This window comes from Mytilus galloprovincialis, chromosome 13 (assembly GCF_965363235.1).
Source record: "Mytilus galloprovincialis chromosome 13, xbMytGall1.hap1.1, whole genome shotgun sequence".
NCBI classification, from domain to species: domain Eukaryota; kingdom Metazoa; phylum Mollusca; class Bivalvia; order Mytilida; family Mytilidae; genus Mytilus; species Mytilus galloprovincialis.
In genome coordinates this window covers 61,443,760-61,454,738 of record NC_134850.1, presented here as the reverse complement: position 1 = coordinate 61,454,738, position 10,979 = coordinate 61,443,760, and the positions used below count along the sequence as shown (strand labels likewise).

Sequence of the window (10,979 nt, the reverse complement as noted above, 5' to 3'; positions counted from 1 at the left end):
TGTAGCGAGAAATTCCCGCACCCGGAGGCGTCCTTCAGCTGGCCCCATAACAAATATATATACTAGTCCAGTGATAATGAACGCCATACTAATTTCCAAATTGTACACAAGAAACTAAAATTAAAATAATACAAGACTAACAAAGGCCAGAGGCTCCTGACTTGGGACAGGCGCAAAAATGCGGCGGGGTTAAACATGTTTGTGAGATCTCAACCCTCCCCCTATACCTCTAACCAATGTAGTAAAGTAAACGCATAACAATACGCACATTAAAATTCAGTTCAAGAGAAATCCGAGTCTGATGTCAGAAGATGTAACCAAAGAAAATAAACAAAATGACAATAATACATAAATAACAACAGACTACTAGCAGTTAACTGACATGCCAGCTCCAGACTTCAATTAAACTGACTGAAAGATTATGATTTCATCATATGAACATCAGGCACAATCCTTCCCGTTAGGGGTTTAGTATCATACCATCATAACATATATGAGAAGAACATAACCCGTGTCATGCCAACAACAGTATTTTAGAATACATGTGTTTAGTTCCGATGCAAAGACCTTATCTGTGACTCAATATTAACGCCAAAATATGCAATCTTTAATGACTTGACAACAGTATCGTAATTATATCCCTTCTTAATAAGTCTATTCACTATATTTAGTATATACTAAATTGACTTTAGGATACCCTAAAATGATTTGAGCATATACTAAAATCATTTTAGTGATTTAGGGTTTGCTAAAATGTAGTTTAGTATATACTGAAATCATTTTAGGATATGCTAAAATCGATATTTATGACCCTGATTCCGCGCCATAGTTTCATATTTAATTATACACACAACGCTACATAACAAGGATTTTAAAACAAAATAACTAGATTAGAGCAGCCTATCTTTGTTTACGTGTTTATTTACATTTGAACGCCATTGCTTATAATGTCTGTTTATGATTTGGTTGTGGTTGGAGCAGGATTAATAGGTTCTGCGACAGCAAGACATGCATCACAATGGGGCCGTGTTTGTTTGGTAGGGCCAGAAGAACCAAAGGTTATTATTTTGTCTTTTTCATTTATTTCAAATAGGCACATTATTTAACTTCGAGAGTGATAAAGACTGAACGGGTTTAAGTGGGTGCATTTATTATCTAATCACGCAGGGAAAAAACATAAATCTTTTTATATCTGATTTGGTCCATAAAACCTTTGAAAATTTATTTAATTGAATAATTTTTTTTGCCCGTCGAATATTTATTAACTATTTCCACTGGACGTAAAGCAACAATAACCAATCATAATGATATATTCTAAATTAGCTTTTTGCTTATATTTTTTATTCTTTATAACAGTCTTTATTCTTTATAACAGTCTTTATTCTTTATAACAGTCTTTATTCTTTAACTTTTCATTAGGGGACGACCATTTGATATTCATGGCCGGACAGGGATTTTTTTCCCTAATTGAACTTTTATTATAATCTGTTGCTACGTACTGCTCTATTTCTTTCTGCGGCGAGAAACTTATCTTCACGTGTGTACACCTCTGATTCCTGCAACTTGTGATGCAGAATATTCTTTTTTCTCATATCTTCTGCAAAGTTATTCATCTTCAAATCTTACCAGACCAACATATTTATTTTCAAAATCCCCATGCCCATCCCCCCAAACTCCTAAGAAAATAAATGACTGTCTACATTTTTAGCATCATCATTACAGGAGTTACATTTATGAAGAAATAAGAAGAAGTGGTATGAGTGCCAATGAGACAACTCTTCATCCAAGCCACCATTTGTTAAACACAAACCATTACTATGTCAAAGTACAGCCTTCAATTATTGGACCATTGGCTCACACCGAGCAGCAAGCTATGAAGGGCTCAAAAACGACAATCGTAAAATAACATGAACAGGAAAACCAACGTCACCAACAGGAACAAATCTTCACCCCAACCTGACATAGTAGCATAACACTATACATGTACAACATATAGAACAACACACTATAAAATATCAATTGAAATGGCTTCACTCGATCAAAAAGCAATATAAACAAAAACAAGTAAACAGACACTGATACGAATAAATTTGATCTATGACACAATGTAGAAAGAATATGTAAAACAATGTCAAAAATATAACTATCTTGTTTTGACTTAATTTACAGTCACGAACACTAGATGATGCTCGAGATATCTATGGAGCTCATTACGATGAAGGTCGAATGACACGATGTATAGCACACGATCCTGTATGGGCAACATTATGTCAAAACTCCATTGCTAGATATAGAAAACTAGAGGCCGACTCAGGTATGACATTATTATAGAAAAAACGTAAGTCAAGAATAGATGAAAATTGATATGGACAATTAAGAAAGATAATTTGGTTCCTATAATATAAGAAAACATAATTTTGTATTTTTTTAAAGAAACTATTAGAAATGCAAAGATCGGCTTCATACGATATATATAAATAGAACTGGAGTTCTCCTTATCATTAAGTGTTCTATTTGAATATTTATTACAGAAAGCAGTACTATATACACACCAACACGATAAATTAGAAATGACTACATTCAATATCATTGTTTCGAACTTTTTCAAGGTTCAATATCAATATAATTTATTGAAAAATGACGGTCTTCTCGGCATTTGACTCTAGATCTTGATAGGCACTTGCTATCCTGTAGTGACAACTGTGAGAGTATTTATATTGGTCATATGCGAATTTCATTTATAAACTTGAAATCAAGTTAAGACATCTATATTTTTCACCCTCTAAACATTATGTAAAAAAAGAACATGAACATTGAACAGAATTTTGAAACGACAGAATAACCTTAGAATTTACCACCAAAAGTATGGTTTCTTTGATGAGTTTAGTTAACTATATTTAGAAGGATAACACGAATAAAAATAAATAATTAACACAGTATAACATATGCAATTACTAAATGATATTGATAAGACAAAAGCAGAGTTTGAATTAAATTCGTTTGCTGCGACTGTCGTACAAGTGAGAGGTTTAGCGCTATAAAACCGGGATCAAAATTTGAAAATGCCTGTACCAAGTCAGGAATATGACAGTTGTTGACCATTAGTTTGATGTGTTTTGTCATTTGATTTTGCCATGTGATTTTCTGATAGAGTTTTCCTGGGACTTCAGTATTTTTGAGATTTTACTTTATTTGGTAGGTATATCCTTTTATGATGAAGTTGGGGCGTTAGTGCTTGGTGAAAATAATTCTGAATATATGAACCAAAACGAAAATGTGATAAAAGATCAAAATGTGAAAATCACTCGACTGTCATATGATGAGCTTAAAAAACAGTATCCGTATTTAAATGTTTCGTCCAGGGATTATGGTTTATACGAGGGTACAAATGCTGGTTATATCAGCCCACGAAAGGTGGTAAAGGCACAGATCCAGCAGGCTAAATTATACGGCTGCACTTTTATCCCTGAAGTCGCTAATGAAGTGTCTAGAGTGGTACAAGATGGTGAATATTATATGCGCATTACCACTGACTCCGAACATATACTGGCACGAAAAGTTTTATTGGCTACTGGAGCATTCACTCCATTTAGAAACCTTCTGCCACGTGGTCTTGAACTTGACCTAAAGTTAATCCCGATAACGGTGGCAAAGGTGGAGATTTCCGACTTAGATTTCAAGAAAATAAAGTAAGTAAAGTATAATGAAAAACTACCCAAGCAACTCTATTACAACCAAGAAATGATCCTTGTAAACTTTTCTATCTACAACCAAGAAATGATCCTTGTAAACTCTTCGATCCTTTTAATAAACTTATTATAAAAAATTACCAATTCAACACTGTAATTTGATCATTCTGTAATTTGATCATTGAATGTTGTTTTTATTGGTGTTAATATTGATTTTGTTATCAGTAAATTAAAAGCACACTAACTATTATTGCTATAGACATATATACACATTCATGGATCAACAATCTGTTGATACCTATATCTTAGCATTGCACAAGGTCATGTTTTTCTCTGACTTTTTATGACGTCTACACTTAATCAATTGGATGTTGGATGTGTACTGATTGATATTTTTTCAAATGATGCATGGTTTATTTTTTAGTTGTAATTGGCTTTGAACTAGCTGCCAGTAACTGCGAGTACTCTCAGATCAGTGTTGAGTGTTTTTTTGTATTTGGGGTATACAGGTACATGGCCACGTCCTCTCTGTGTTTTTGTCAGATGTATTTTTATTTGTGTCCATCTGATGAGTTAATCCTTTTTAACTGAATTTTATAGTTCGTTCTTATATTGTATTGTTATACCACTGTCCCACGTTAGGCGGAGAGTTGGGATCCTACTAACATGTTTAACCCCGCCACATTCCGTATGTATGTGCCTGGCCCAAGTCAGAGCCTGAAATTCATTGATTGCCGTTTGTTTATGTGTTGCATATTTGTGTTTGTTCTTTTTTGTACATAAATTAGGCTGTACGATGACCTAGGCCTATAGCGGTCAAGTTCTGTGCCATTTGGTCTCTTGTGTAGAGTTGTCTCATTTGCAATCATACCACATCTTCTTTTTCATATCATGTACTAAACTATATATCATTTCAAAAGCAAACACTTTGATAAGGTATCCGAAACCAATATATATTTAATTATGAATGGTATTCAGTATTGTCCAGATCCAAAGTTTCGATTTTTTATAAAAAATCGTTAAATTTGTTTTTGTTATAATTAAAATTTATTTGCAATTTGCCACTCAATGAATTTTGAATCGAACCCTTTTAGAGAAGCCTCACTGGGAAACATACAATTATGAAGGTTCCTGGTTCGATTCCCGTTTGGGATGAAAATTTCAGGAACTCAATTTTCGGCTCTCCCTTGACACCATCTGCGAGTTTGGTCTTGAGGAAACGATGATAGTCCGTCGGAAGGGGACGATAAATGGCTGACCCGTGTGAAAAGAGAGCCATATCTCTTGCACGTTAAAGACACCCTTGTAGATTTCGAAAAAGAGTAGGCTAATTCCGCTACAAGGCAGCAATCGCACCCGCAAAGTGAAAAGGGATTAATATAAGTTGCAAAACTTGTTTCCCAATCCACTATAAATAAATATGTTTAAACTAACTCACATACTGACAAATGACTTTAAATTTGTAATTTTGTTTTTGCAAATAGAGAAAAGAGGTTCAGTGGAAATCCTTTTGTTTTAATTCCAGAGACTTGCCTGGTATGGTTTATTTTGGAAAAGGTACTGACGATTGGACGAAGGCGTTTCCACGTGATCAAACTGGGGTAATATGCTGGTATATGTTACCTCCAGTAAAATACCAGGACGGTAATATCACATTATTTGTGTAAAGATATATAGGTACAGGAAGATGTGATGTGAGTGCAAATGAGACAGCTCTCCATCCAAATAACAATTTAAAAAAAGTAAACCGTTATATGTCAATGTACGGCCTTCAACACGGAGCCTTGGCTCACACCGAACAACAAGCTATAAAGGGCCCCAAAATTACTAGTGTAAAACCATTCAAACGGGAAAACCAGTACCGGTATTTGAAGTTAATATTTTTGTTCAAATAAAGTTTTTGCGTTTGAAAAGATAATACAAGTTTCAAGAATTGGATTTAAATAAACTTGCATTTCAGAGGAGAAACTTAACCCGCCAAAGCACCCGCCTTTCCTCCTTTTGGAGTGCATGCGGTTTCCCAGTTTTTTGTATTGTTATATCTTGATTTGTCTTCCGAATTGATTGATGATTTATGATGTCGGTAAACTACTGCAGCCTTTATTTAAGACAATCCGTATCAAGACAAACTGTTTGGACCATTTTTAGCTCACCTGGCCCAAAGGGCCAATTAAGCTTTTCTCATCACTTGGCGTCCGGCGTCCGTCGTCGTCCGTCGTCGTTAACTTTTACAAAAATCTTCTCCTCTGAAACTACTAGGCCAAATTGAACCAAACTTGGCCACAATCATCATTGGGGTATCTAGTTTAAAAAATGTGTGGCGTGACCCGGTCAACCAACCAAGATGGCCGTCACGGCTAAAAATAGAACATAGGAGTAAAATGCAGTTTTTGGCTTATAACTCAAAAACCAAAGCATTTAGAGGCAATCTGACAGGGGTAAAAATGTTTATCAGGTCAAGATCTATCTGCCCTGCAATTTTCAGATGAATCGGTCAACCCGTTGTTGGGTTGCTGCCCCTGAATTGGTAATTTTGAGGAAATTTTGCTGTTTTTGGTTATTATCTTGAATATTATTATAGATAGAGATAAACTGTAAACAGCAATAATGTTCGGCAAAGTTAGATTTACAAATAAGTCATCAACATGACCGAAATGGTCAGTTGACCCCTTTAGGAGTTATTGCCCTTTATAGTCAATTTTTAACCATTTTTCATAAATCTAAGTAATCTTTTACAAAAATCTTCTCCTCTGAAACTAATGGGCCAAATTAATCCAAAGTTGGCCACAATCATCTTTGGGGTATCTAGTTTAAAAAATGTGTGGCGTTACCCGGTCAACCAACCAAGATGGCCGCCACGGCTAAAAAAAGAACATTGGGGTAAAATGCAGTTTTTGGCTTATAACTCAAAAACCAAAACATTTAGAGAAAATCTGACAGGGTAAAAATGTTTATCAGGTCAAGATCTATCAGCCCTGAAATTTGCAGATGAATCGGTCAACCCGTTGTTGGGTTGCTGCCCCTGAATTGGTAATTTTGAGGAAATTTTGCTGTTTTTGGTTATTATCTTGAATATTATTATAGATAGAGATAAACTGTAAACAGCAATAATGTTCATCAAAGTAAAATTTACAAATAAGTCAACATGACCAAAATGGTCAGTTGACCCCTTTAGGAGTTATTGCCCTTTATAGTCAATTTTTAACCATTTTTCGTAAATCTTAGTTATCTTTTACAAAAATCTTCTCCTCTGAAACTACGTATATATATATATACTGGGCCAAATTAATTCAAACTTGGCCACAATCATCTTTCAGGTACCTTGTTTGAAAAATATGTCCGATGACCTGGCCATCCAACCAAGATGGCCACCACGGCTAAAAAATAGAACAGGGGTAAAATGTAGTTTTTGGCTTATAACTCTGAAACCAAATCATTTAGAGTAGATCTGACAAGGAGTTAAATTGTTAATCAAGTCAATATATATCTGCCCTGAAATATTCAAATGAATTGGACAACCGGTTGTTGGGTTGCTGCCCTCCAATTGGTAATTTTTAAAGAAATTTTGCTGTTTTTGGCTATTATCTTGAATATTATTATAGATAGAGATAAACTGTAAACAGCAATAATGTTCAGCAAAGTAAGATCTACAAATAAGTCAACATGACCTAAATGGTCAATTGACTCCATAAGGAGTTATTGCCCTTTATAGTCAATTTTTAACAATTTTCATTAATTTTTACCAAATATTTTTCTCTGTTACTAATGGGCAACGTTCATTATAGATATAATTGTAAGAAGCAAGAACGTTCAGTAAAGTAAGAACTTCAAACACATCATCACCAAAATACAATTTTGTCATGAATCCATTTGTGTCCTTTGTTTAATATGCACATAGATTAAGGTGAGCGACACAGGCTCTTTAGAGCCTCTAGTTTGTTTATTGTATTGTCTTTGTGTTTCATTCTACTTTAATTGTCAGATGTTAGAAGAAAGTAAAATAAAAACAATGCTGAACTCCGACAAAAATTAAAAACGGCCCTTATCTGGCAAAATCAAAAGCTGAAACAAACACCTCAAACGAATGGATAACAACTGTCATATTCCTGAATTTGTACAAGCATTTTCTTATGTAAAAAAGGGTTGATTGAACCTGGTCCTATAGCAAGCCAAACCTACCACCCGCATGACAGACGCATCAAATTAACCACATTGACCAATAATGTGTGAACAAAACAAAAAGACATAACAGGCAAGCATTACAAAAACTAGAGGTTATAAAGAGCCTGTGTCGCTCACCTTGGTCTGTGTGAATATTAAACAAAGGAAGCAGATGGATTCATGACAAAATTATTTTTTGGTGATGGTGATGTATTTGTACATCTTACTTTACTGAACATTTTTGCTGCTTACAATTATATCTATCTATAATGAACTTGGCCCAGTAGTTTGAGTGGAAAATGTTAGTAAAATTTTACAAATTTTATGAAAAATTGTTAAAATTGACTATAAAGGACAATAACTCCTTAAGGGGTCAATTGACCATTGCGGTCATATGGACTTATTTGTAAATCTTACTTTGCTAAATATTATTGTTGTCTACAGTTTACCCCTATCTATAATAATATTCAAGATAATAACCAAAAACAGCCAAATTTCCTTAAAATTACCAATTCAGGGGCAGCAACCCAACAAAGGGTTGTCTGATTCATCTGAAAATTTCAGGGCAGATAGATCTTGACCTGATAAACAATTTTATCTTGTTAGATTTGCTCTAAATGCTTTGGTTTTTGAGTTATAAGCCATAAACTTATGTTCTATTTTTAGCCATGGCGACCATCTTGGTTGGTTGGCCGGGTCACCGGACATATTTTTTAAACTATATACACCAACAACGAGTTGTCCGATTCATCTGAAAATTTCAGGACAGTTAGATCCTGACCTGATAAACAATTTTACTATAGTCAAATTTGCTCTAAATGCTTTGGTTTTTGAGTTATAAGCCATAAACTGCTTTTTACCCCCAATGTTCTATTTTGAGCCATGGCGGCCATCTTGGTTGGTTGGCTGGGTCACTGGACACATTTTTTAAACTAGATACCAAATGATGATTGTGGCCAAGTTTGGTTAAATTTGGCCCAGTAGTTTCAGGGGAGAAGATTTTTGTAAAAGTTAACGACGACGGACGACGACGGACGCCGGACGACGACAACGGACGCCGGACGACTACAACGGACGACGGACGCAAAGTGATGGGAAAAGCTCACTTAGCCCTTTGGGCCAGGTGAGCTAAAAAGGGATAAAGCAGTCAGCGTTGAGTTACAACCTCAATCACTACAAAACAAACAAATATGTAACAAAGTAGCACAAAAGGGAATAAAGAAAAAAAATATTAGGAAAAAAAATAAAAAAAGAATACAAAAATATACCATAGGACAGTAGTGTCTTCTGTACCGATGCTAAAATGTTCTGATGTTGTTGATGATTCCTGATTCGCCAAATGTTGATAGGAACTTTATAATGTAAGTTTTCAAATGTTTCGGTAACACACGGACATGATTACAAATGTTATGGTTGGTATATTTTAGGTAAAAATTATATAAAGCTGGGGCATTTTCATAATGCTTTTCCTACACATTTTACCACCAGCAAAGATATGAAGACATGGTTTTGTAGTACTGGGGATAAACACATTGTTGACGCTACTGCTGATTTGATTGGCAATATTGTCAAAGGTAAGGATTGATCAATACCAAATAAACTCATCTTATATATAAGGATTGACATTTTGTACGACAGATCTGCGTTCCGTCTACAAAATAACCAATGGGGGTTGTAAATGTATGAATTAATAGTATTGCAAAATTTCAATCACTTAAGATTCAAGTCTTATACGCATATTTCGACTACAAAAGACTATTAAGTGTTATGTCCTTGTTTGAACAACGATCAAATGTTGACTGTATATATATGCAACATCTATATCTATTTTATTCTGAAATAATAAGCAGAAACCCTCTATCAATGAAAATATGATAAGACATACAAGTCAGAGAATATCACATCAACCGGAAGATATTTATTCCATGCCATCCATATGCATACATAGGCGCTGTTTAAATGTCCTTTTGGTATCGTTCGTCTCTTTTTAAGCATCCGGTGAAATAACTATTTGAACATACTTATTTTAGGTGTCAACAGGGTTTCATATCATGGAGATTGTTGCGTTATAACAGAGACACCAACAGAAAGACCCTACATTGATATGTTACATTCCCAACTTGGTGTTGCAATAGGTGGTAATGGGTACGGTGCCAAGTCCAGTGATGAGATAGGACGAATCGCAGCGGCAATGGTATTGAAAAATGAATGGGATTCAACTATTCCGAGGACAGTATTTCAGGCTAGATTTAAAGATGTGGATTCAAAGTTGTAGACAACATACAGATGTGTGCAAATTTGTAAATTAAAGAGATTCAATTTGTGAAAAAGTATATATAAACAGAATTAATTAATGATATGAAATTGGATATCTATATTCTTTTCGAGGACTTTATTGGATCACAAATAATTGGTATACAGCTTTGATGGAACGTAATTCCAAATATTGATTTTTATGCAGAAAGAAATTCGTGGATATTCACTGCAAAGTCTTTATGTTTTCATATCTTATAAAAATAACAACGCCAGTGATACAGAATAAAACATTATTTTATTATGGTATTAGACTATAAAATTCAAGTATTTTAACTCTTTGACAAAACGTAGTTTTACCAAACTTGAAACATATACATAACGTATAGACTAACTTATAGTTAACCGGTAAATATCATAACGTTGTGACTAGCTTATAGTTTACCGGTAAATATTATAGCGTATAGACTAACTTATAGTTATTGGTAAATATCATAACGTATAGACTAACTTATAGTTTACCGGTAAATATCATAACGTATAGATAAACTTATAGTTTACCGGTAAATACCATAACGTTTAACTTATAGTTTACCGGTAAATATCATAGCATATAGACTAACTTATAGTTTACCGGTAAATAGCATAACGTTTAGATTAACGTATAGTTTACCTATAAATATCATAACGGATAGACTAACTTATAGTTTACCGGTAAATATAACGTATAGACTAACTTATAGTTTACCAGTAAATACCATAACGTATAGATTAACGTATAGTTTACCGTTCACTGGTTATGTGACATGTTAGGATTTTACACAATACATGAACACTTTTAAATGATTTAAAAAAACCTCAACCAAGTTTTGAAAT

The 10,979-nt window shown here is 34.2% G+C and overlaps 1 protein-coding gene across 1 annotated transcript; it reads left to right on the top strand.

Annotated features, from left to right (window-relative positions):
• The first annotated feature begins 864 nt into the window (after positions 1 to 864).
• On the top strand, positions 865 to 10,375 carry LOC143057611 (N-methyl-L-tryptophan oxidase-like). Its single transcript, XM_076230942.1, has 6 exons — positions 865 to 1,058; positions 2,170 to 2,314; positions 3,200 to 3,689; positions 5,215 to 5,333; positions 9,278 to 9,424; positions 9,881 to 10,375. Exons 1-6 carry the CDS (start codon positions 948 to 950, stop codon positions 10,123 to 10,125), a joined length of 1,257 nt encoding a protein of 418 aa, XP_076087057.1. The 5' UTR covers positions 865 to 947; the 3' UTR covers positions 10,126 to 10,375.
• Positions 10,376 to 10,979: the final 604 nt, after the last annotated feature.

Bases quoted from the DNA above. Each gene is read 5' to 3' on its own strand.
- LOC143057611 (XM_076230942.1), top strand. From the start codon at position 948: ATGTCTGTTTATGATTTGGTTGTGGTTGGAGCAGGATTAATAGGTTCT. The intron at 2,315-3,199 runs GTATGACATTAT...TTTATTTGGTAG, and splicing joins AAAACTAGAGGCCGACTCAG to GTATATCCTTTTATGATGAA. The intron at 5,334-9,277 runs GTAATATCACAT...GGTATATTTTAG, and splicing joins TCCAGTAAAATACCAGGACG to GTAAAAATTATATAAAGCTG.